General features: G+C 43.3%; 1 protein-coding gene across 1 annotated transcript; it reads right to left on the reverse strand.

Annotated features, from left to right (window-relative positions):
• Positions 1-733: 733 nt before the first annotated feature.
• Positions 734-18,740, reverse strand: LOC112238779 (basic leucine zipper and W2 domain-containing protein 1-A). Its single transcript, XM_024407317.2, has 12 exons — positions 18,609-18,740; positions 17,781-17,854; positions 17,516-17,692; positions 9,240-9,334; positions 7,973-8,038; positions 7,471-7,606; positions 7,009-7,118; positions 6,464-6,634; positions 5,997-6,143; positions 5,634-5,772; positions 1,669-1,791; positions 734-1,444 (listed from the first exon to the last, which is right to left on the reverse strand). Exons 2-12 carry the CDS (start codon positions 17,842-17,844, stop codon positions 1,413-1,415), a joined length of 1,260 nt encoding a protein of 419 aa, XP_024263085.1. The 5' UTR covers positions 17,845-17,854; positions 18,609-18,740; the 3' UTR covers positions 734-1,412.
• Positions 18,741-25,122: the final 6,382 nt, after the last annotated feature.

The raw sequence follows: 25,122 nt of genomic DNA on the forward strand, positions 1-25,122 counted from the left end.
GTAGAAGCAGTCTGTTTTCTGCCATCTTGACTTTATTGTTGCAGCTTTTTTGTGATGAGGTATATGCCTGCATGGGGCTTCAAACATATATAATACATAATGTTCTGTAGGCTAAAAGACACATTGAGGATGGCCAGTTCCAGGTCCACAGGGTGAGGTTCCCTGCTTGTTCAATGCACCAGAGTAGACTATTTGTTTAATTAATTCAAGCAATCAAAACTGTAAGTCACCTTACTCAGTGACCTGAAATAAAGTGTCTTGCTAGTTGAGATAGCTGACAACCCCGTAGTCTAACTGCCCTGCACTGAATTACCTGTTATTCCCTACCTCAGTGATATTCAGGTGTTTTGCACCTTGAATTACAGTCTCACCCCTGCTCTTCCTCATGCATGACAAAGCCATAATTACCATTTAAAGTGAGGAGAGAAGTTGACCTCCGAGTTGGATTGTCATTTTGTACCTTCCACACCAGGAGTAATGCCCTACACACCTTGAATAATGTTACTCTTGTCAGGTATTTTGGATTATGTGAAGGTTAGGTTAACTCTACATGTGTACACTATGTCTATATGTAACAAGCCATATATATTTTTTTTAATCCTTCATATTTTGCAGTTACATCGACAAGATTTCTATTCCCCAACTTTCCATAACTGCTGCAGAGGATCTTTTAAGCCTAATGAGAAAACACTTCAGAATGACAAGCTCAGAGAGTTATTACACAAACACTGAAAACTAGTACTGAACTTTATTTTAAAAAGTCAAATTGATATCAGGGTAAAGAAATTACAACAATAACCAAAATTAAATCTAGAATCTGGCACAGTGTTACAGAAGATGTCAGAGAGCGATTACAGTTTACACCACCAGCACCTTTTCAGTAGACTGGTAGCTAGAACTTCATATAGTGTGGACAAGAGAGTTCAAGCCTGACCATTCAATTTAAAATCTGATTATCTGGACATGTCACACTGGCTAAATAAAAATACAAAAAGGAGGTAAATAGTGAGCATGTATGTATCAACCACTGGCAAATAAGAGTCCAACTGCAGTAAAAGATCGCTATGAATCATGCCAGCGGAATGAATAGTCAATTTTAAAGGGAACATTCTTTCATAAAACACAGATACATACCAACAGAAGGGGCTGGGTGAGTTAAGGGGGGTGGTTTTAAAATGTGGCAACATGTCTTTCCCTTCAAATGAGGAATTATTAAGTGTGTCAAGGGAAAATCTATTCATGATTCTTACTATCCAGAAGTGTAAACTTTATAAGTTAAAAAAATGAACATGATGTAAAAGCCCTTAAATTACATCTAGACATTATGGTTGTTGAGGAGGTAGAATAGAAAAAAAGATGTTATTACGTTATTCTAAAAAATAAAACGAGCCTTGGATTTGGCTTGAGGTCTTTTAGTCAGCCTCTTCCTCCTCGGACTCAGATTCTGAAAAAACAGATAAGATTCATGTCAACTGCATGTACAGACAAATGTGCTATGGTGAATACAGACAAAACTACATGCTCAGTCACATCAGACAATGGGACTAATCGCCTATTTTGAAGGCGAGGTGGTTATTGTACCTACTATAGTTGAACTGATTTTCAGTCGCTCTGGATAGGCGTCTGCTAAATTACTCAACTCTAATGTAAAACGTAAGCCATGCTCACCTTCCTCCGCGTTCTTGAGCCACTCCACAAACTTTTTCATCTGTTCCAGGAAAACACTTCTTCCTTTGGCAACGTGGGCCTCGGTGTACCACTTCAGAATGGCCTCCTCACTCAAAACATCCGCTGGGAAAAATAAATCAACATGATCATCACAAACCAGCAGGCATCCCGGGATAAAGATGCCATTATGGCCACTTGGCAAAGACAATTATGCCCAACTAAAAAGTGCTGATGTGAATCTGCTAGGCAACCTTGCTTTCAAAACACGAACGCAAAAATTTGCTTAGATTGGCCGAAATGTTAGAAGTTGTATTTTTCCACAGACACCCTGTGTTTTATTCAAATCAACTATATGCACCGTGCTTGTCTGATACCATAAGCACACGGTCTGATGAAATAATTAAGAACGACTGCAATTAATTTGATTGTGCTGGGCCGGGCTCAGACTTGCTGCGCAGTGTAAAAAAGAAAAATGACAGCGAGTGACTGGGGCTAGCATCCGTTGGTCCACTCTCCTCCCTGCTGGAGTGACCACCACAGAACATCAACAATGTTTATCGCACTGTCAGTGTTGCTGAAGCTGCAACATAATTACAGCCATCTGACAAACGATCGGTTAACGAAATCCCCCATTTGTTTAGGAAAAAAACATTCCCTATTCCCTCAACCCTTTCTCTCTTTAAGTGACAAGTATGCATCACATGCACATGACCAATAGGGCCTGATGTATAGCATATCATAAAATCCCAACAAATCAGTCATGAACTCAGAACACAGTAACAAGTGACATCAAAATGGAAGCAGAGGAAATTACAAACTAGAAACGGGGGAATGTTTACTGGTTGCTCAGGAGGTAAAGGTGAAGTCAGACATATGTAATAAATTTGACTAGTAGTGGAAAATACTGGCGATCAAGAAAAATGTAAGAAGCAAGCAATGCGTGCATATTATGAGTGCCAAACAGGAATGGTTAGATTACAATATAACTCTGACCGCTTGGAACAATGTAAACACTAAATAAATAAGCGTACCAGAGAGTTGGTTGTAACATTGTTTGTAAAGCTTCATTACAGTAAGGATTAAAAACAGTTGCATGCATTTGTGAACGCAATTGACAAAATGGAACGGTTTATTTATTGTGTACGCTAATTATTCAAGTGTCGCTTTATTTTATTTTTAAACGAAAATGCTTGATTGCATTTCAAATCATGAATGACTCGTATGCTTTGTGATGACAAACGAATGGCTGATACAGTAGTCTGTAGAAAGTATTGAAATATAGGCCTAAGAAAGATACAGTATTAAGACTAAACAGGATGCACTCTAAGGCCCAAATCTCAATGGTGGTTATACAAGGATGCTATACTAAGTCTACTAAATGATAATGATCACAATAATGCAGCTCAGAAAAAGGAGGGTTATTAAAAATAATTTGACAATTTGGAACAGCGTAAATACTAAATAAAGTGTAAGTAATATCAGGAAGGCTGTTCTAACAAAAAAAAAGGATAAAGCCTTAATTACAACAAAGCAAAGATTATAAAACAGACGGATTTGTGAAATAGTGTACCCGACATGGTTGCGTGAGGCTTGGTGCTCACATAATCAGTAGGCTATTAAACAAACACTCAAACAGTCAACAGAAGTAGGACCTGTCTTGTAGATATATACACACACTACATGACCAAAGGTAAGTGGACACCTGCTCTCTGAACGTCTCATTACAAAATTATGGGCATTAATATGGAGTTGGTCACCCCTTTGCTGCTGTAACTCTTCTGGGAAGACTTTCCACTAGATATTGCTGCGGGGACTTGCTTACATTTAGCCACAAGAGCATTACGGAGATCAGGCGTTTAGGCCTGGCTCACAGTCGGCGTCCAAATCATCCCAAAGGCGTTTGATGAAGTCGAGGTCAGGGCTCTGTGCAGGCCAGTCATGCTCTTCTACAGCGATCTCAACAAACTTTCTGTATGGACCACGCTTTGTGCACAGGGGCATTGTCATGCTGAAACAAGAAAGTGCCTTCCCCAAACTGTTGCCACAAAGTTGGAAGCACAGAAATGTCTAATGTCCTTGTATGCTGTAGCGGTAGGCTGAACCATGAAAAACAGTCCCAGACCATTATTCCTCCTCTACCAAACATTACAGTTGGCACTATGTATTCGGGCAGGTAGTGTTCTACCTATATCCACCAAACCCAGATTCGTCCGTCGGACTGCCAGCTGGTGACGCGTGATTCATCACTACATATAATGCGTTTCCACTGCTCCAGAGTACAATGGCGGCGAGCTTTACACCACTCCAGCCGATGCTTGGCAATGCACATGGTCAACTTAAGCTTGTGTACGGCTGCTCGGCCAAGGAAACCCAATTCATGAAGCTCCCGACAGTCAGTTCTTGTGCTGACGATGCTTCCAGAGGCAGTTTGGAACTCGGTAGCGAGTATTGCAACCGAGGACAGACGATTGTTTACGCACTACACGCTTCAGTGGTCACGTTCTGTGAGCTTGTGTGGCCTACCACTTTGCGACAGCCGTTGTCGCTCCTAGACGTTTCCAATTCACAATAACAGCACTTACAGTTGACAGGGGCAGAAATTTGACTAAATTATTTGTTGGTGGCATCCTATGACAGTGCAACTTTGAAAGTCACTGAGCTCTTCAGTAAGGCCATTCTACTGCCAATGTTTGTCTATGGCGATTGCATGGCTGTGTGCTCAAGTCTATACACCTCTCAGGAACGGGTGTGGCTGAAATAGCTGAATCCACTAATTTGAAGGGGTGTCCACATACCTCTGTATATATAGTTTATATGGATGTTATAAAGCCAGGCACATTTAATAGTTAGGTCTATAATCTATAGCCTAGTTCAGTTGGTGTTTCCTCTCTCCTCACTTTTCTTAGTCAATTAAGGCAAGGGCTGTTTTATCGTCTCCTAACTCCGCTGCTGACTCTGCCACATTGTTCCCAACACCAACATGCTCATTAACTTTGCTATTATGCACATAGGAACATGGTCTAGAAAAAGTCGCCAATTCAACAGTGCACTTATGTTTCAAAACCGCAGACAGCGACTGCTATTAAACGCGGGAGAAAGAGCATTTGTTATAAGATAACATTATTTGTATTAGTGTTGCACCATTGTCCTTAACCATGTACAATTTCAGTAGCACATGTCTTAGAGTGATGGACTGAGCCATCCCCACAGCCTCAATGGATCAATCCACTCAAACAAGTGCAAATCAAACAGATGTCTTGTACACCATGAAACATGATTTTCTTTTGCTACTGATCGACATAACAATTATCGGTCAACCAACAACAGCCTGTCGACTAAACAATCGACTTAATTGGGTCAGCCCTAGTGCATATAATGTCCCATCTCTCATATTTGGAAGAATATAAAATAATTCTAAAACGGACCACTGACCCTTCAACATTTTCAGGTGGGCTCAGGTTGGCTGAACAAAGCGGAACAGAAAGTGAAGAAACTATAGCAGTATTTCCACCTCGTTGGCCATTGATTCTGCTCCACTTGGCAAAGCCGAAGAGGAACGCCCACTTTTCATGGTAGTCAACGCAGATCTGGCTTTGATTAGCACAGCGGGAAGGTTTTGGAGGCTACGGTCAATGTGAGGTCAGAAGATGGAATCAAAGCTCACTGGATAGAAAGAGCCAAGGTCCCTCCCCCGGACATTCCCATCCAATGACCTTTGAGAGAGATTGGGGAAACAAGGACGGTGGACGCAGACAACGCTGTTCACTGTTCTCCTTCCCTTTGTAAGTAAGTAAGCAAGCCTTGTCCGAGCCAGAACAACCCATAGGTGCAGGAGCCTATGTCCGGTTTCTGTAGTGTAAGGCAGCTTGATACACAAGTACACTCCCTGGACAGGAACCTAGTCTGTCGCAGGGCCCTACCCCTAATCCATCTCCTTAATGCTGAGTGCCAAGCATCACTTTTACCTTTGTAGAGCAGGACCACAATCTTCTGGAAGGAGTTCATGAAATGGATGTTGTCATAGCAGTACTCCTGCATCTTCACCAGCAGCAGGATCTCAGAGGCTCCCTGGGATGTGAACGCCTTCAGCAGTGGGCTGTATTGCTGTGGCGAGACAGGGGGAGTTTCCATGAGTCACAAAAAACAAGTCACAACATTACCCTCGTTTCAGATACATTTTGGTGCACCATGTGCCTATGCTGTCTGATTCCATGGCTGATTGTGAGAATCCTGCAGAGAAGGTGAACTCAAGTTTCTCTCCACACAACTCATATTTGGTAAGATGGGGAAGTGATGGCTCTGAAATCAGTGCAAGCCAATCAGCTCACCTTCAAGTGTTTGATGGCTTGTTCTGTAACCAGCTCCTCTTTCTTGTTCCACTCCACATAGCTCATAACGCTGGTCCACACGATGCCGATCATGGTCTGCTCTGAGATGTTGTTTTTCTTCATCTCCTCCCTGGCTGAGGCAATGATCTGGAGGGAAAGGAGGGAATGAAAGTAAGTCCATAAATAAGAAGTGATTCTGGTTATTGGGCATTTCATGTCCATCCCATGCTAACAAAATAAATGAGGATTCATAATTGAAAACTATCCTTCAACACAGAGGCTGCGATCTGATTCTCCACTCCAAGTGTGCACAAATTCACTTCCCATGCTAAAACCAATCCAATGCGTCTAAATCAACTAGGGACAATGAGAGCAAGTGCACCCTTAAAGGGTTAAGGGTAGGGAATGGAACTCAGCCAGAGGAGTGCTTCTCCAGCTATCAGCATACAGCCAGGCTTTGGACTCACGTCTTTGAAAGCATCCCCGCGCTCCATCTGTTCCTGGAGCTCCTTCTGAAGCTCCTTACGGGACCCGATGGCCTGCTGGTTCCTGGCAAAGTCTGACAGCTCCTTGAGTCCAGCATCTGTGAAGTACTTAGAGAAGTGCTCACAGCTCCGCTTGTTGGCAGGAAACAGCTCCTGCAAGACAAGGTGAAGAAACAGGCTTAACGACACAGAATTAAGTAGAACGTATGCAACTATATTGCATCTTTATGCTTAAGCCCTGTCCAACTAAGGCTTCTCCGTTGGCTCTCTCAATTCATCTTTCCTAAGTACCTTGCATCCACTTACCTCCTCATTATGAATGATTATGAGGTCAGAGGGTAGGGACCATACAATTGAGAAGGTAAGGAGATAGGATGCGAGGAATCAAGGAAAGACAGAACCTTTCTATTCCGAGAGCTACCTTTTCTTAACTACCCTGCTACCCAATTACTATTTTACACTGAGCCAAGGAAAGCTAGCATGGCTTCGGATTGGACATCACCCACATGATTGGTGGTCTCACTCACCAGAAGCCTGTTATCCATCCCGACCTTCCGGAGACTTCCGGCCACAGAGTTGATGTCCTTCTCATGGATCCAGGATTTGAAAAGTTTCACAGCAAAGGCTGCAGAGACACCTTTGTAAAAAATAAGACAGGGGAAACCATTTATTTTAAGCCCACCAGGTGAAAAGCCAGATTCCACAGGACACGATTCCAGAAGTTTTACAAGTCTACCCAGTAAAAACACACACGAGAGTGAATGTTTGCAACTTTCATTTAACTTTACATCCCTACAAGTTCTTTTCACAAGTAACTGGACATGAGCGTGTAAGTATATAGTCTGGTTTCTCCAGACACAGATTATGACTAGTCCTAGATTTAAAATAATACTCAATGGAAAATCTCTATTGAAAGTGATTTTTAGTCCAGGACTAGGCTTAATCTTTGTCCAGGAAACCTGCACTATTGAGCTGGCACTGCTGCACACCTTCTTTGACGAGGTTCTCGTTGTAGAGGCTGTTGAGGATAGAGGCTGAGATGTTGCCGTTGGCTAGCAGGATGCCAGTCAACATGGCCAGCTTGTTGCGCTCAGACTCAGTGAACCCCTTTAGGAACAGCAGCAACTGCACAGGAGATAAGAGGGAAACACAAATACTGAAACTTAGAATACAATAGAATGCTAGCATAAGGATGGAATACAATAGATTTCTGGTATAACACTATGGAACATAAGGCCTAGAGTTGAGAGAATTGCATATTCGAGAACAAAATGTCTAATGCCAGGCTCAATAATGTAATCCTTCCCGACGTCTATCAAGACTGTATCCCAAATGGCATCCTATTCCCTTTATAGTGCACTATTTTTGACCAAAGTTTGGGAAGCAGCAATGAGTTGAATAACTCTATGATGACAACAGAAAGATCCAACAGATTAAAAAAAAAACATGCGTCATTTTGAACAATGCTGCACAACTAGACAACATTTTTACCTTCTTGATCTCCTCTTCGAAACCTTTCTCCAGGTACTTGTAGCGCCTGATAAGCTTGTTGAAAACCTAAGTAACGACAGGGAAAACAGAGTAAGGGCCGGTTTTCCAAAAGCATCTTATGGCGAAGTTAATTGTTGGAACCTTCGCAGGAGGCTTTTCCCGAGTGGCGCAGCGGTCTAAGGCACTGCAGCTCAGTGCTTGAGGCGTCACTACTGTATCACAACCGCTGTATCACAACCGGACATGATTGGGAGTCCCATAGAGCGGCGCACAATTGGCCCAGCGTTGTCCGGGTTTGGCCGGTGTAGGCCGTCATTGTCAATAAGAATTTGTTCTTAACTGACTTACCTAGTTACATTTAAAAAATAAATTGTTTAAGCTGAGCTGATTCCCAAAACCATTGTCACTAAAGTCACACTTAACTACACCACCAGTAGAAGAGCTTTGTTACGTTAGATGTTTTTAGCCCCCCCTGAGTCACTTTACACATGGTTTATCCGTCTGTGACCACCGATAACTTCACAACGAAGTTGACTACAAATACAATTGTTACAAACAAGCGAAGGATAAAAAGAGGCTTCAAATGAAAACCGAGATGACTGCATTAAAAGATAAATAGCCCACCTAAAGTATAGGTTACATAGCCTATATACTGTATTTTAATGATATTGAAAACAATAATCCTTTTCATTCAATTTAGCTACCGTCTCATTTTCACCTCAAAATATTTCATGTTTAGCCTACCATGTGTGCAATGATGAGCAAAATCTTTATTTAGTGCATTATTATAGGGTAAGCCCTAGGATAAGCTGCCTCAATATTTGCAGCCATAGGTGATAATCTCTCTTTAGGACTTGATCCAGTGTTAGTCTTGTGGAATAATTACAATGTTAAGGTAAGATCTGAATGGAGAAAGCTGAACTGAGAGCAGCACTGTCTTTCGATCCTATCAGTATCGACACATGCTTCAACACCGCACTACGTGAAAGTTCTCTCGGAGTGGTGTTTTGGGAAACAAATGTTACATCTTCAGAAGTTGTAGGAAAGATGCATGGTTAAAACACTTGTAAACCAAAGTTACATCGCTATCGGGAGACCTGTCCCAGATCTCTAAATAACAGACCAATGTTAATCCAAAGACTGAAATCACTTGTATCATAATCAACCTTTTCCTTCAGTAGAAAAGGGGTTTGAACCACAGCTACTAATGTAGTAAAGAAAAACAACTGAAAGCATCATCATATTCAGCTCTATTGCACAAGTGTACCTGAGCATAAGCTTGCATGGTCTCCAGGTCTTCTTGGGCTGTAAAGAGACAGAACTCTGTACGGGTCAAGTCATCTGATAAGGTACCCCCTGGGGCTGAAAAAGAAAACAAAAATGAAGGTTAGGGACCAGCTGAAATTTACGCAATTGTTACCCGGAGGAAAGTGGGGAGGGTCATGCCTTTTCAACTTCAGTCAGGGGGAAGGTTATTTATTTATATTTTTATATAACACACACACACACACACACACACACTTTTTTAGTTCAGGGGAGGGTAATATAATTTGCAATCGATTAAATGTCAGCATTGGTCAGCATTTGGGAATACTGGTATTGAATTTGACACGTGCAACTTTGGTGTACAACGCTGTTCTCGCTCAGTCTCCTCGCTGAGCCCAGCTGGGTGGGCATTGGCTGTTCGATCAGTCCCTCTGTGCTTGGCATATCTAGAATGTGGGTGTGTAGAGTATATGGTAAATAGCGCATGTAGTGCACAACAAGAACAGTGGTAGAAATGATGCAATCAAAACTGGGAACTCGGAAATCTCCGACTAATGACTTCAGTGTGTTCAAGACAACTGGGAACTCAGAAAAAGGAGCTCCGACTAGGAAAATCTTCGGGGCTCCCGGGTGGCGCAGCGGTCTAAGGCACTGCATCTCAGTGCAAGAGGTGTCACTACAGACACCCAGGCTGTATCACAACCAGCTGTGATTGGGAATCCCATAGGGCTGCGCACAATTGGCCCAGTGCCGTCCAGGTATGGCCGGTGTAGGCCATCATTGTAAGTCATTTGTTCTTAACTGACTTGCCAAGTTAAATAAAGGTTACATCTTTTTGAACCGTTATAAACTCGGAATTCAAAATCTGAAACTAAAATCAGGCCTCTATCTAGAGCTCTGACTTTCCGGCCTGAAGATCGCTGACATCGTGATTTGGTCTGGTTTACTAAACAAAGTAACAAATTAAATAAAAGGACAATGACATGGTACTAGTACTCCCTGTATTTAGCCGAGTCAATGTGCAGGGTTACAGGTTGGTTGAGGTAATTTGTACATGTAGGTAGGGGTAAAGCGACTATGCATAGATAATAAACAGCAGCAGCGTAAAAACATGGGGGGTGGAGGTCAATGTAAAAAGTCCGGGTGGCCATTTGATTAATTGTTCAGCAGTCTTACACCTTGGGGGGGTAGAAGCTGTTAAGGAGCCTTTTGGACCTAGACTTGGCATTCCGGTACCACTTGCCATGCGGTAGCAGAGAGAACAGCCTATGACTTTGGTGACTTGAGTATATAACAATTTTTTGGGCCTTCCTCTGACACCGCCTAGTATATAGGTCCTGGATGGCAGGAAGTTTGACCCAGTGATGTACTGTGCCGTACACACTACGCTCTGTATCGCCTTACGGTCGGACACCCGAGCAGTTGCCATACCAGAGGGAAATGCAACCGGTCAGGATGCTCTCGATGGTGCAGCTGTATAACTGAGGATCTGGGGACCCATGCCTAATCTTTTCAGTCTCCTGAGGGGGAAAAGGCATTGTTGTGCCCTCTTCACGATTCTTGGTGTGTTTGGACCATGATAGTATGTTGGTGATGTGGACACAAAGGAACTTGAAACTCTCAACCCGCTCCACTACAGCCCCATTGATGTGAATGGGGGAGTGGTCGACCCTCCTTTTCCTGTAGTCCACGATCATCTCCTTTAATTGCTCATGTTCAGGGAGAGGTTGTTGTCCTAGCACCACAGCTGGTGCACGAAATCTAAGGAAGTCTCGAGATTTTGCTCACCTGGAGTATAGTGTGATAAATTGCAGGCCACACTACTTGCCTAGAGTTTTCAGCTATACTTTTCATGGCTGTTTATTTACCACCACAGACAGATGCTGGCACTAAGACCACACTCAGTCAGCTGTATAAGGAAATATAAGTATAAGGAAAGCAAACAGGAAGCCGCTCACCTAGAGGCGGCGCTCCTAGTGGCCGGAGACTTTAATGCAAGGAAACTTGAATCAATCCTACCAAATTTCCATCAACATGTTAAATGTGCAACCAGAGGGAAAAACATTCTAGATCACCTGTACTCCACACACAGAGACGCATACAAAGCTCTCCCTCCATGTGATAAATCCGACCACAACTCTATCCTCCTGATTCCTGCTAACAAGCAAAAATTAAAGCAAGAAGCACCAGTGACCCTGTCAATAAAAAAGTGATCAGATCAAGCAGATGCTAAACTACAGGACTGTTTTGCTATCAGACTGGAACATGTTCCGGGATTCTTCCGACGGCATTGAGGAGTACACCACATCAGTCAGTGGCTTTATCAATAAGTGCATCGAGGACGTCGTCCCCACAGTGACTGTACGTACATATCCCAACCAGAAGCCATGGATTACAGGCAACATTCGCACTGAGCTAGAGGGTAGAGCTTCCGCTTTCAAGATGCGGGACTCTAACCCGGAAGCTTACAAGAAATCCTGCTACGCCCTGCGACAAACCATCAAACAGGCAAAGTGTCAATACAGGGCTAAGATTGAATCATACTACACCGGCTCCGACGCTCGTCTTATGTGGCAGGGCTTGCAAACTATTACAGACTATAAAGGGAAGCACAGCCGCAAGCTGCCCAGTGACACGAGCCTACCAGACGAGTTAAATCACTTCTACACTCGCTTCGAGGAAAGCAACACTGAGGCATGCATGAGAGCAATACACAAGGCTGCTGGGCCAGACGGATTACCAGGACGTGTGCTCCGGGAATGTGCTGTCCAACTGGCAGGTGTCTTCACTGACATTTTCAACATGTCTGTAATACCAACATGTTTCAAGCAGACCACCATAGTCCACCAATGGCTCACATCAACGCCATTATCCCAGAAACCCTAGACCCACTCCCAATTTGCATACTGCCCAAACAGATCCACAGATGATGCAATCTCTATTGCACTCCACACTGCCCTTTCCCACCTGGACAAAAGGAACACATATGTGAGAATGCTGTTGATTGACTACAGTTCAGCGTTCAACACCATCGTACCCTCAAAGCTCATCACTAAGATAAGGAACCTGGGACTTAACATCTCCCTCTGCAACTGGATCCTGGACTTACGGACAGGCCGCCCCCAGGTGGTGAGGGTAGGGAGCAACACATCTGCCTCACTGATCGTCAACACTGGAGCTCCCCAGGGGTGCGTGCTCAGTCCCCTCCTGTACTCCGTGTTAACCCACTACTGCGTGGCCAGGCACGACTCCAACACCATCATTAAGTTTGCAGACGACAACAGTGGCAAGCCTCGAGAGCATCACTGCCTGGTACGGCAATTGCTCGGCCTCTGATCGCAAGGCACTACAGAAGGTAGTGCGTACGGCCCAGTACATCACTTGAGCTAAGCTGCCTGCCATCCAGGACCTCTATACCAGACGGTGTCAGAGGAAGGCCCTAAAAATTGTCAAAGACTCCAGCCACAGACTGTTCTCTCTACTACCGCATGGCAAGCGGTACTGGAGAGCCAAGTCTAGGACAAAAAGGCTTCAACAGTTGTTACTCCAAGACTCCTGAACAGGTAATCAAATGGCTGCAGGAACTATTTGCATTGTGCCACCCCCCCCAACCCCTCTTTTTATGCTGCTGCTACTCTGTTTATCATATATGCATAGTCACTTATACTATACATTAATGTACATGCTACCTCAATTGGGCCGACCAACCAGTGCTCCCGCACATTGGCTAACTGGGCTATCTGCATTGTGTCCCACCCACCAATCCCTCTTTTACGCTACTGCTACTCTCTGTTCATCATATACGCATAATCACTTTAACCATATCAACATGTACATACTACCTCAATCAGCCTGACTAACCGGTGTCTGTATGTAGCCTCGATACTTTTACAGCCTCGCTACTATATGTAGCCTGTCTTTTTACTGTTATTTTATTTATTTTCCTAATTATTGTTCACCTAATACCTTTTTTTGCACTATTGGTTAGAGCCTCTAAGTAAGCATTTCACTGTAAGGTCTGTTGTATTCGGAGCACGTGACAAATAAACTTTGATTTGACAATGCCTGGTCTCTGACCTCCCTATAGGCTGTCTCATTGTTGTCGGTGATCAGTCCTACCATGGTTGTGTCGTCAACAAACTTATGGTTGGAGTCGTGCTTGGCCATGCAGTTGTGGGTGAAAAGGGAGTACAGGAGGGGACTAAGCATGCACCTCTGACGAGCCGCCGTGTTGAGAATCAGCGTAGCGATATGTGGTTACCTACTCTTACCACCTTGGGATAGCCCGTCACGAAGTCCAGGATCCAGTTGCCGAGGAAGGTGTTTTAATCACGACGTCTTTCGCTTAGTGATGAGCTTTGTGGGCAATATGGTGTTGAACGCTGAGTTGTGGTCAATGAACAGCATTCTCACATCCTTTTGTCCATGTGGGAAAGGGCAGTGTGGAGTGGAGCAATCTATTTAAACTAGGCCTAATAGTTTTTTTTGGAGAGAAGCATGCGTGCTCTTGCTGCATGTAAAATAGACTTAGGCCAATTTAGCTGTCGGGGAAAGTTGCAAAGAGAGTGACCAGTGATGATAACATTGTTGCACAGGACAGATCAAATAACATTGTATTGGTCACATACATGTGTTTAGCAGATGTTATTGCAGGTGTAGCGAAATGCTTGTCTTTCTTATACTCTGGAGACAGTGATGAGCAGCGAAAGAGAGCCCAGCGAATTGACATCCATTACATCCATTGAGCAACGAGGCAAGCAATGACATGTAAAAGACACGCAGGCTAAACCTCATTTGTTGTTGAATTTCTACATTTAATTTAAATACAAGTTTCTATTAAAAAAAATGTAGGTTGGTATCATTTGCAGTCGTCACTATGACAACGAACACAACCTGAAACGCTGAATATGAATATGGTATGAATACAGCTGTAGTTCTCAACCACGGTTTGAGTTGATAGAAATCACGACTGCAAAATTGATAGCCTACTACGGGATTTAATATTCCCTGCCATTTTGTTTAAATCATCATTTTGGAGGGGGAGGGTTACAGGTTTTATTTTTTTCCAAATGCTCGGAGAGGGCCAGGTAATATACACTGCTCAAAAAAATAAAGGGAACACTAAAATAACATCCTAGATCTGAAGGAATGAAATATTCTTATTAAATACTTTTTTCTTTACATATTTGAATGTGCTGACAACAAAATCACAAAAATGATCAATGGAAATCTAATTTATCAACCCATGGAGGTCTGGATTTGGACAATCAAAATTAAAGTGTAAAACCACACTACAGGCTGATTCAACTTTGATGTAATGTCCTTAAAACAAGTCAAAATGAGGCTCAGTAGTGTGTGTGGCCTCCACGTGCCTGGATGACCTCCCTACAACGCCTGGGCATGCTCCTGATGAGGTGGCGGATGGTCTCCTGAGGGATCTCCTCCCAGACCCGGACTAAAGCATCCGCCAACTCCTGGACAGTCTGCGGTGCAACATGGCGTTGGTGGATGGAGCGAGACATGATGTCCCAGATGTGCTCAATTGGATTCAGGTCTGGGGATCGGGTGGGCCAGTCCATAGCATCAATGCCTTTCTCTTGCAGGAACTGCTGACACACTCCAGCCACATGAGGTCTAGCATTGTCTTGCATTAGGAGGAACCCAGGGCCAACCGCACCAGCATATGGTCTCACAAGGGTCTGAGGATCTCATCTCGGTACCTAATGGCAGTCAGGCTACCTCTGGCGAGCACATGGAGGGCTGTGCGGCCCCCCAAAGAAATGCCACCCCACACCATGACTGACCCACCGCCAAACCGGTCATGCTGGAGGATGTTGCAGGCAGCAGAACGTTCTCCACGGCATCTCCAGACTCTGTCACGTCTGTCACATGTGCTCAGTGTGAACCTGCTTACATCTGTGAAGAGCACAGGGCGCCAGTGGCGAATTCCAATCTTGGTGTTCTCTGGCAAATGCCAAACGTCCACAAGTGGGGGTTGTGCTTACAGCCCAACACCATGCAGGACGTCGGGCCCTCAAACCACCCTCATGGAGTCTATTTCTGACCGTTTGAGCAGACATCATTTTGCAGGGCTCTGGCAGTGCTCCTCCTTGCACAAAGGCTGGGGTAGCAGTCCTACTGCTGGGTTGTTGCCCTCCTACGGCCTCCTCCGCGTCTCCTGATGTACTGGCCTGTCTCCTGGTAGCGCCTCCATGCTCTGGACACTACGCTGACAGACACAGCAAACCTTCTTGCCACAGCTCGCATTGATGTGCCATCCTGGATGAGCTGCACTACCTGAGCCACTTGTGTGGGTTGTAGACTCCGTCTCATGCTACCACTAGAGTGAAAGCACCGCCAGCATTCAAAAGTGACCAAAACATCAGCCAGGAAGCATAGGAACTGAGAAGTGGTCTGTGGTCCCCACCTGCAGAACCACTCCTTTATTGGGGGTGTCTTGCTAATTGCCTATAATTTCCACCTGTTGTCTATTCCATTTGCACAACAGCATGTGAAATGTATTGTCAATCAGTGTTGCTTCCTAAGTGGACAGTTTGATTTCACAGAAGTGTGATTGACTTGGAGTTACATTGTGTTGTTTAAGTGTTCCCTTAATTTTTTTGAGCAGTGTATTTTCTAGGGATGCACGATATATCGGTGAAAATATTGGAAATCGACTGATATTAGCTAAAAATGACAACATTGTTATCGGCCCGATGTCTAGTTTAACGGCAATGTTGAAAAAACCGATGTCAAAGCTACCGTGCATACCTATATAACGCAGGTACGTGACGTAATGATGCCCACAAAGTCTACTGTGTGGATCGAGCAGTCAACAAGCCGAGGAGTTATTTGAAAGAGTAAGAAAATTTCAGCGAGACAACTCAAAGGCGAAATCCATTAAAGACAAGATAATGGAATTCATTGCCCTTGACAATCAACCGTTCTCTGTCGTGTATGATGTTGTCTTTTGCCGACTGGTCGAGCACCGATACACACTACCAAGTGCGCTATTTTTCAGATGTGGTCCTACTGGAGTTACACAGTAAGAGCGTCACTGCTATTAGCTACATACTATGGAACGCCGTTTGGGTCTTTGCATGTCAAATTATACAGTAGCACTGTCAAAGCTGTACAAAAAAAGTCTGTAAACAAGCTAACACCGGCCATGAGCAATACCGCATTGGTAATAATGCATAATTATTTTGACCGCAACTTCTGGGGTAGCTAGCTTTAGCTTGGTAGCTAGCTAGCACCAATAGAACCAGCCTGAAAACAATGACCAGTAAAACCTGCAGTCATTTTCACTATTCTAAGAAATTATTTAGGAATCCATGTACGTAAGTATTAGCTAGGTAGCCACTTGTTTGCCTATTGAAATTGATCTTCAGTTCATGAAAATAAATATCTAGCAAGCTAATTAACCCTGTTGCCCAAAGCTAACGTTATAAGCAGCCAGCTAGCTTCATCTGGCTAGTGACGCTCGACCAGACAGAGTTTTGTGTTGTGAAGCTAGCCACAATAAGGATTAAACACAATAGTGGAATTTGCGGGTTGCCATAAAAAGTAATTGACAGTGATGCAAATTAATACAAATAGTATAATTATGTCATACTTATTTTGAAGGCTAACCGCAAAGTCCACTATTGTGGCTAATCCTTATTGTGGCTAGCTTCACATAGATGGGTCCGACCACCATTAATCAAATAGGAACTGTCTTATTAGGGATATTTATTTTATTTTAGATGACGACACCTAATTATTTATAGTTAGCTGCATGTTTATGGGGAATAACATTTTTTTGCATCCATGAGCTAGCTAGCTTAAAATTTAAAAAAAGACCAGCACTGTAGGTGCGTCCACACGTGTGTGTATTAACTATTTAACTGAACTAGAATGCTTAAAAGGCAGCAAAAATGTTAAATATCAATATCGTTTTTTTGGCAAGGAAAATATCGGAATCGGGCAGAAATGTAATATCGGTGCATCACTAATATTTTCCTCAGGTGGAGGGCCATCCACTTTCATTTCAGAGGTCCGATTATCTTCAGGTATCCCTCAATATAAATAATGTTCAATCCCTTATTATACAGACTCACACAAACACAGTTTTGTCCATTCTATTCAATTTTCTCCTTACCTAGCATTCCATTTTATCCTTATTTTGCCAGCACCTTACACGAACATGCTCTTCCATTCTATCCTTACCCAGCATTCCATTCTATCCTTACCCAGCATTCCATTCTATCCTTACCCAGCATTCCATTCTATCCTTACCCAGCATTCCGCCAGCCACCAGGATGTCGAAGAGTGTCTCAGCATAGCGGCGGTAGTCAAGCTTGGCACCAGAGGCATCAAGAAATTTCGCAACAGCGTCGAGATCACTGCCAGTTTGGTTCAGACCTTGTACAATGGTTTCCTGAAACTGAGTAGGGTCAAACACCTTCTTTTCATCTGTTGAAAGATCGATGTATTCATTAGGGACACAAATCATAACAGTTTTTTGCCAGTCATGATAGTAATACATTCAGTTTACACCCACCTCTCTTCCTAGTTTTAAAACGCTGGCCTGTAAGCGTTGGCTTCTGAATCTTTTGATTACTCATAAAAGACACCCTGAATGAGAATGAGAAAAGGGCATTATTATTATAGCTGAAAGATAAGCTAGTTGTCTGTAAGTCAACACCACAAGATATGTACAAGTAGGATTGACAGGTGTTGGTTTGGGATAAAAGTGTAATAATTGACAAGTCAGAACCCCCATGGCAATGTTATCCATAACACACGATGTTGGCAACTGCTGTTAACGAGTTTAGAGCCATATGGCTCCGCAGTCAACTAACTTTAGCTAGCTAAATTTACATCATCAGCTAGTTAGCTAGCTAACGCTGGCTACATTATGGGTTGTTACAAGTAACTTCCTAGCTAGATAGTCAAATAGATATCATAGGCTGAACATGCAATGATAACTTGAAAAAGTAGTTACCACGCTACTTAGCTAGCTATTTCTCAAGCGTGAGGCCTGCCGGCTGGCTAGGTACCCCGGTCTCGGAGATACAATCCATTTATGGCCAGTTCGCTAGCTAGCAAGTAACTGACGAAGTGTACTGCTAATCGGCCTGAAAAATCAACAAATACCACCATCTGTAACATATTGTAAGGATAGCTAGTTACTACTACTATAAAGACATAACGTTACATGCCATGCATGATTGACAATTAGCTAGCCAGAGTAAGCAGGCTAACGTTAGCGAGCATGGCTGCTAACACGTAAGCAAACGTGCGCAGGCGTCTAATAAACCTGATTGATTTAGCTAGGTACTATCGAAAGTATGCCAGTTAATTCACATTTCTGTTATAAACTACTTACCGAAATCAAAGTTACTCTCAAAAACAGTCGAAGAAAAACAACGAACGTTACTGCGACAGAACTGAACTGAATTCTCTGGCTGTGAAGCGGTTGCGCAATCTTCTTCTTCTTCTTTGGAATTTAAGGGCGTTTGGCATCCATTCATTAAAGGTGCATTAACGCCACCTACTGTGCTGGAGTGTGGGCCAGCGACAGGAAGGAACTAAATCCTACTTGCCAGCCGGTCATTATTATATATATATATTTTTAAATGTAACCTTTATTTAACTAGGCAAGTCTGATAAGCACAAATTCTTATTTATAATGACAGCCTACCAGGGAACAGTGGGTTAACTGCCTTGTTCAGGGGTAGAACAACAGATTTTTTACATTGTCAGCGCAGGGATTCAATCAAGCAATCTTTCGGTTACTGGCCCAAAGCTCTAACCACTAGGCTACCTGCCTAGTGTCTAGATGTGATGCAGCTTTTGTCAAATTGACATCAAAAGTAGATTTTTTTGTGTGTGCATTTTAGCTAACCCTGACCTTAACCTAATTATCGAGAGTAAGAAGAGGGTGCTGATGGAGAAGGGCGACATCTTAAACCGGCTCTGACACATGTTGTATGTGGTAGGGCTTGCAGACGATAACGGATTACAAAGGGAAACCCAGCCATAAGATGCCCAATGAGCACCCAAACGAGCTAAATGCCTTTTATGCTCACTTCGAGGAACACTTGGTCTTGCATGAAAGCCCATGTTGTTCCCGGATGACTGTGTCTGTGCCAATGTGAGTAAAACTTTTAAACAGGTTATCACTCGCAAGGCCGCTTGGCCAGACCAAGACACGTTATCAAAGCATGCGCAGACCAGCTGGCAAGTGTCTTCACAGACATTTTCAATCTCTCCTTGTTCCAGTCTGTAATCCCAACATGTTTAAAACTCACCACCATTGTCCCTGTTCCCAAGAACTCCAAGGTCACCTGGCTAAATGACTGTCACCCTATAGCACTCTGTAATTATGAAGTGATTTGAAAGTCATACTACACATCAACACCATCATCCCAGACACACTTGGCCCACTCAAATACCCATACCGCCCCAACAGATCCAGAGATGACACAATCTCAGTTGCACTTCACACTGCCCTCTCCCACCTGGACAAGAGGGAAAATAACTATGTGTGAATGCTGTTCATAGACTACAGCTCAGCGTTCAACACCAGAGTCCCCTCCAAGCTCATCATCAAGCTAGGGACCCTGGGCCTGAACACCTCCCTCTGTAACTGGATCCTGGACTTCATGACGGTATGGACCCAGGTGTTGAGAGTAGGCAACAACACCTTTGCCATGCTGACCCTCAACACGTGGGGCCCCTCAAGGGTGTGTGCTTAGTCTCCTCCTGTACTCCCTGTTCACTCCAACACCAACAGCCTACAGGGAGGCCAGAGAGTTGACAGTGTGGTGCTATGACAACAACCTCTCCCTCAACATCAGTAAGACCAAGGAGCTGATTGTGGATTACAGGAGAAAGAGGGGAGAGCACACCCCCATCCACATAGACAGGGCTGTAGTGGAGTGGGTCAAAACTGTCCACACTGTACCAACACATGTCCAACTGTTTCAATTTCCTGTTAGTAATCACATCTTCCTGATGGATACCTTCCTATTAAATGTAATTACTTGTTCAGCTGGCTGTGTCCTACCCTATTAAGCCTAGTGAAGATGGCCTCTTCTTTTCAGTCTCATCCTACAATCCTACCCTCCCCTTCTCTGTATTTGGAAGAGATACCTGCCCTTATTGTCTCTATTCCACTGCCCCTGCCATTCTGCACCACCAATGTTCATATCAGGCCTTTTGCCTCTGCCTTGCTCATTGAAACTTCAACGTTCACCTCCCCACCGCTAACGGCCTATTTAGCCAGTACATCAGCTGCCTCATTTCCCTCCAACCCCACATGGGCTGGGACCCAAGTAAATCTCTGTATGTACATCTGTCTCACCCGGCCATGGGTTTGTAGTACCTCATACAGCAGGTCTTGTCTGCTACGTGAGCTAAAGGACTGCAGACTCATCAATACCACACATGAGTCAGAGCCAGTAGTGATGTGTGGGTAAAATCCATGGGAAGCCAGAAAAAAAAGCCATATTATAACCTGTGTTGTTTGCTCTATAACCTGTTATTTCATATACCTTGCGACCATGATATATACAGTGGGGCAAAAAAGTATTTAGTCAGCCACCAATTGTGCAAGTTCTAACACTTAAAAAGATGAGAGAGGCCTGTAATTTTCATCATAGGTACACTTCAACTATGACAGACAAAATGAGAAAAAAATTCCAGAAAATCACGTTGTAGGATTTTTAATGAATTTATTTGCAAATTATGGTGGAAAATAAGTATTTGGTCAATAACAAAAGTTTATCTACTTTGTTATATACCCTTTGTTGGCAATGAAAGAGGTCAAACGTTTTCTGTAAGTCTTCACGAGGTTTTCACACACTGTTGCTGGTATTTTGGCCCATTCCTCCATGCAGATCTCCTCTAGAGCAGCGATGTTTTGGGGCTGTTGCTGGGCAACACGGACTTTCCACTCCCTCCAAAGATTTTCTATGGGGTTGAGATCTGGAGACTGGCTAGGCCACTCCAGGACCTTGAAATGCTTCTTATGAAGCCACTCCTTCGTTGCCAGGGTGGGTTGTTTGGGATCATTGTCATGCTGAAAGACCCAGCCACGTTTCATCTTCAATGCCCTTGCTGATGGAAGGAGGTTTTCACTCAAAATCTCACGATACATGGCCCCATTCATTCTTTCCTTTACAGTCGTCCTGGTCCCTTTGCCCCAAAGCATGATGTTTCCACCCCCATGCTTCACAGTAGGTATGGTGTTCTTTGGATGCAACTCAGCATTCTTTGTCCTCCAAACACGACGAGTTGAGTTTTTACCAAAAAGTTATATTTTGGTTTCATCTGACCATATGACATTCTCCCAATCTTCTTCTGGATCATCCAAATGTTCTCTAGCAAACTTCAGACGGGCCTGGACATGTACTGGCTTAAGCAGGGGGACACGTCTGGCACTGCAGTATTTAGAGTCCCTGGCGGCGTAGTGTGTTACTGATGGTAGGCTTTGTTACTTTGGTCCCAGCTCTCTGCAGGTCATTCACTAGGTCCCCCCGTGTGGTTCTGGCATTTGTGCATTTGTACAATATGATTTTCTGGATTTTTTTTCTAATTTTGTCTGTCACAGTTGAAGTGTACCTATGATGAATTATTACAGGCCACTCTCAGCTTTTTAAGTATGAGAACTTGCACAATTGGTGGCTGACTAAATACTTTTTTGCCCCATTGTAGGCCTAAAGGCCGAGACAATAACAAGACACAGTGTCAGAATAAATTAAACCACACCTTTGTTTCATCACAAAACCTGAGAGCAACCTCTGTCCAGAGAAGTCCACAAAGCATATTGCATGTAACTAACAGTTACATGACCTACTGCAAGGTCAAGCAAGTTAATGTGTTCAGACATTTTCGGGACTACTAAACAACTATTGCTTTAGAACCACGGAAAGTTACCGCAAGTCACAAAGAAAACAGGAGCTACCTCCACTATTCCAGCACTATTTCAACTTCAACATCATAAAATCACCTACGTTTAGTCTAATACAGTGACAACTAAAAGATCCCCAAAACAATTTAGTCCAATCAACATAAGCTAAATATGATGGCAGTCGATGGTTCTAATTTCTGTGTGTGTGTGCGCATTCGTGCAAGTAGAAAAAACATGTTGAGTCATCCTACTAGTAGAGAAAGGCCAATGCCATCCTCCAGTCTTTCATGTTGACGAAACGGTCTATCACACTCTCATACAGTACACGCTTGTATTTTTGTTCTTGTCCTAGGCTACTTGGCTAAAATGCTTGCTCGCTAGCCTAACTTCCTTTCATGGGTAACGTTAGATCTAGCTGCATATTGAACTTACATCCTCAGGCCAGGGGCACAATGTATGAATTGATGGTTGGATCAGAATCGCCGTTATAATCATTGGCCAGTATGGAGAATTAAGTACAATTCCAAGTCCAAATCCCTGTCTCCATCCATGGCTAATTTACAAAAAGGCCCATTTTAGCTAGCTGGCTAGCCACCGGAGGACAACAACAGAATGAGATGCAACAGTTCAAGTTGTTTTTGTAAATTACATATGCTCTCAATGCGATAGGAATGACGCCAAATCCAAACGGGCTTCCCTTTACACTTTTTTTTGGTGCACCAGGACCATTCACAGTTGAGCTCACTCAGTTTGGCTATTATTTTATACTTTCGCTCACTAGGATGCGTTCTCCGGTGAGATACATTCAGCCTTTTGTGAATTGAAGGAAAATTATGAAACAGAGATGAAAGATACATTATTTGATTTTTTGGGGGGAGAAGCCTGGCTTACCTTGGCATCCATGAATACACGTCACTGGTCAGACCAAATAACTACTGTCTGGCTTGACTTCCTCCACCAACTGCAAGGCCAACAGTACAGCCATCAGCTCTGTCATGCCAGGTTGTCTATAATACATTTCCTGACTGCAACCCCACATTCCTGCACTACAAATGCTGACCCAGTACAACATTTCTAAGGTGCAGTATTTTGAACCATCTGCATCAGTATCCAGACGTCTATTAAAAGGTCCAGTGCAGTCAAAACATTTAATTTCCTGTGTTTCATATATATTTCCACACTACGAGGTTGCCAATAACAGCTAGTTTTCAGGTTACACATCCCTCCCATTAGGCTTTTCAAATGAGGCCCTTCTCTCATTCCACTCCCAAACAGTCGCAGCTAAATTCTTGCTAGAGAAATTGCATTTAGCTAAGAAGCTATTTTAGTTTATTTTTGACCATTTTAATTGAAAACATTCACAGTAAGGCACTTAATTGTTACCCAGAAATGATTTGATTTTAAGATAAAAACGGCTGCATTGGACCTTTAAACAAATCAGCAAGGTGCTACTGCGTACAGTCCAGTACATCACTGAGGCCGAACTCCCAGATGCACTTCTAAGAAATTACTCCACTCATGCCTCATCAGGCAAATTACATTTACAGGGGTGGAATCCCAAAATAAATGTGCAAAGTGATCAAAACTAGCTAGGACCTCTATACCAGGCGGTGTCAGCTACCCAAGTCATAGACTGTTCTCTCTGCTACCGCATGGCAAGTGGTACCGGAGCGCCAAGTCTGGGACCAAAAGGAACCTGAACAGCTTCTACCCCAAAGCCATAAGACTGCTGAACAGTTAATCAAATGGCTACCTGGACAATTTACATTGATCCCCTTTATTATTTACAGTTTGGCTCTGACTCCCTTGCACTGCTTAGACTCTACCCAAACACTCACTCACACATACTACACTAACACTCCAACACACACACAATGCTGCTACTCTGTTTATTATACTGTATATCCTGATGGTCTAGTCACCTTTACCCCTACCCACATGTACATACTGCATTACCTCAATTACCTCAACTACCTCGTACGCCTGCACATTGACTCGGTACTGGTACTCCTTGTATATAGTCTTACTGTTTTTATTGTGTTACTATTTCCTTTTTTATTCAGCAAATATTTGCCTTACTTTTTAACTCTGCATTGTTGGGAATGGGCTCGGAAGTAAGCATTTCACTGTGACCAATAACATTTTATTTGAATCAAACCCCTCCCTATATTTGAGTAGTCTCTCCAACAGTTTTACTACTAGAGGCAGGAGTAGCCATGTTGTGTTTACAACAATAGCTACACTGGGGCTTACCTCCCTTCCATACAGTCCCAACTCCCTCAACTGGGTATACCCAACCACCCAAAGCTCATGTTCCATCCTTGCTCATGTTCCCAACATGCTTGTAGCAACCCTTTCGCAGGATGAAACACCCCATGTCCCATTAGGTTGCTATGGTTGATATGATGTGGATCCCTTTCACACTACACCGGGAGGGAACAGGGTTGGAGAAAAACATGAATTAATACCATAAAATGATCTCATGTTTAAATATTACATAACAAAGGATAAAATAATCCCAAATAAAATATTATGAATGATTATTCTGAATTTATAGTAAGTTGATCTAAATCTTACACATGGTAGCCTCTTTCTACCCTTTTCGGACAGTTGCCATGCTCCACTAAAATCGGTCGAGTGCAGAGATTCTGCAAAGTCAAGAGTATTACTATTAAATTGTTCTCATTCCTAATTCTTGGCACTAATAAGTTCAATGTATTTATATTTGATTAATTTTTTTACCTTTATTTAACTAGGCAAGTCAGTTAAGAACAAATTCTTATTTTCAAAGACAGGTTAACTGCCTGTTCAGGGGCAGAACGACAGATTTGTACCTTGTCAGCTCGGGGGTTTGAACTTGCAACCTTCCGGTTACTAGTCCTTGTACACGCCCCCTCATGGATTTTGTTTATAGGGGAGCAAGTGCACAATTATTGGGAGAATCTCAATTGGTTTTGCTCGATGCTCCTCAGTCCTGTCCTGCTTT

Source organism: Oncorhynchus tshawytscha, linkage group LG03 (genome assembly GCF_018296145.1).
Source record: "Oncorhynchus tshawytscha isolate Ot180627B linkage group LG03, Otsh_v2.0, whole genome shotgun sequence".
Taxonomy (NCBI): Eukaryota; Metazoa; Chordata; class Actinopteri; order Salmoniformes; family Salmonidae; genus Oncorhynchus; species Oncorhynchus tshawytscha.